General features: G+C 68.8%; 1 protein-coding gene across 1 annotated transcript in view; it reads right to left on the bottom strand.

Moving 5' to 3' along the window:
- BRD9 (bromodomain containing 9) overlaps positions 1-490 on the bottom strand; it is a 32839-nt gene extending 32349 nt beyond the window's left edge. Inside the window, exons 1-2 of the mRNA XM_006876903.1 lie at positions 439-490; positions 1-203 (exon numbers count right to left, since the gene is read on the bottom strand). The exon at positions 1-203 is cut by the window's left edge and continues 7 nt beyond it. Coding sequence (XP_006876965.1) covers positions 1-203; positions 439-490 — 255 coding nt within the window. The remainder of the gene's footprint in view (positions 204-438) is intronic.
- Position 491: the final 1 nt, after the last annotated feature.

Genomic DNA, 491 nt, shown 5'->3' with positions numbered 1-491 from the left:
CCTCTCCTCATCGTCCAGGTGTTTCTCCTTCTCGGCCTTCTTTTTTTTCTTCTTCTTCTTCTCCCGGTGCCTCTCGCGCTCGTGGTCGGACCTGTCATCGTAGTAACTGGAGTCGTGGCCCGACCCCGAGAGCTCGGTCACCTCGCTGCCTCCGACCTTCAGCACCAGCTTCAGGGGTTTCTCCAGCGGCTTGTCGGCGTAATCTGGCGGCAGGCACGGGACTCAGACCGGGGGGGCGCCAGCGGGGTGCGCCACCACCAGGACAGGGGGAGACCCCGGCCCCGACGTCCCCCCTCCGCGAGCCCTCGACCCCGGGCCGGCGCCCCGAGCTTCCCCGCCTCCGGAGCCGTCACCTGGAGCCCCCAGGGTGACGTGGAGCGGCCGGCCCCGTCCGCGAACGCCCGCCGGCCGCGTCACAAAGCGCCAGCCCGCGCTCACCCTCGTACGACGAGCGCCACTCGGCCTTGTGCTTCTTGTGCTTCTTACCCATG

The sequence above is a fragment of the Chrysochloris asiatica genome, unplaced genomic scaffold, assembly GCF_000296735.1.
Source record: "Chrysochloris asiatica unplaced genomic scaffold, ChrAsi1.0 scaffold00424, whole genome shotgun sequence".
Taxonomy (NCBI): Eukaryota; Metazoa; Chordata; class Mammalia; order Afrosoricida; family Chrysochloridae; genus Chrysochloris; species Chrysochloris asiatica.
The sequence above is the reverse complement of the archived record's forward strand: the minus strand, read 5'-3'. Positions and strand labels throughout refer to the sequence as shown.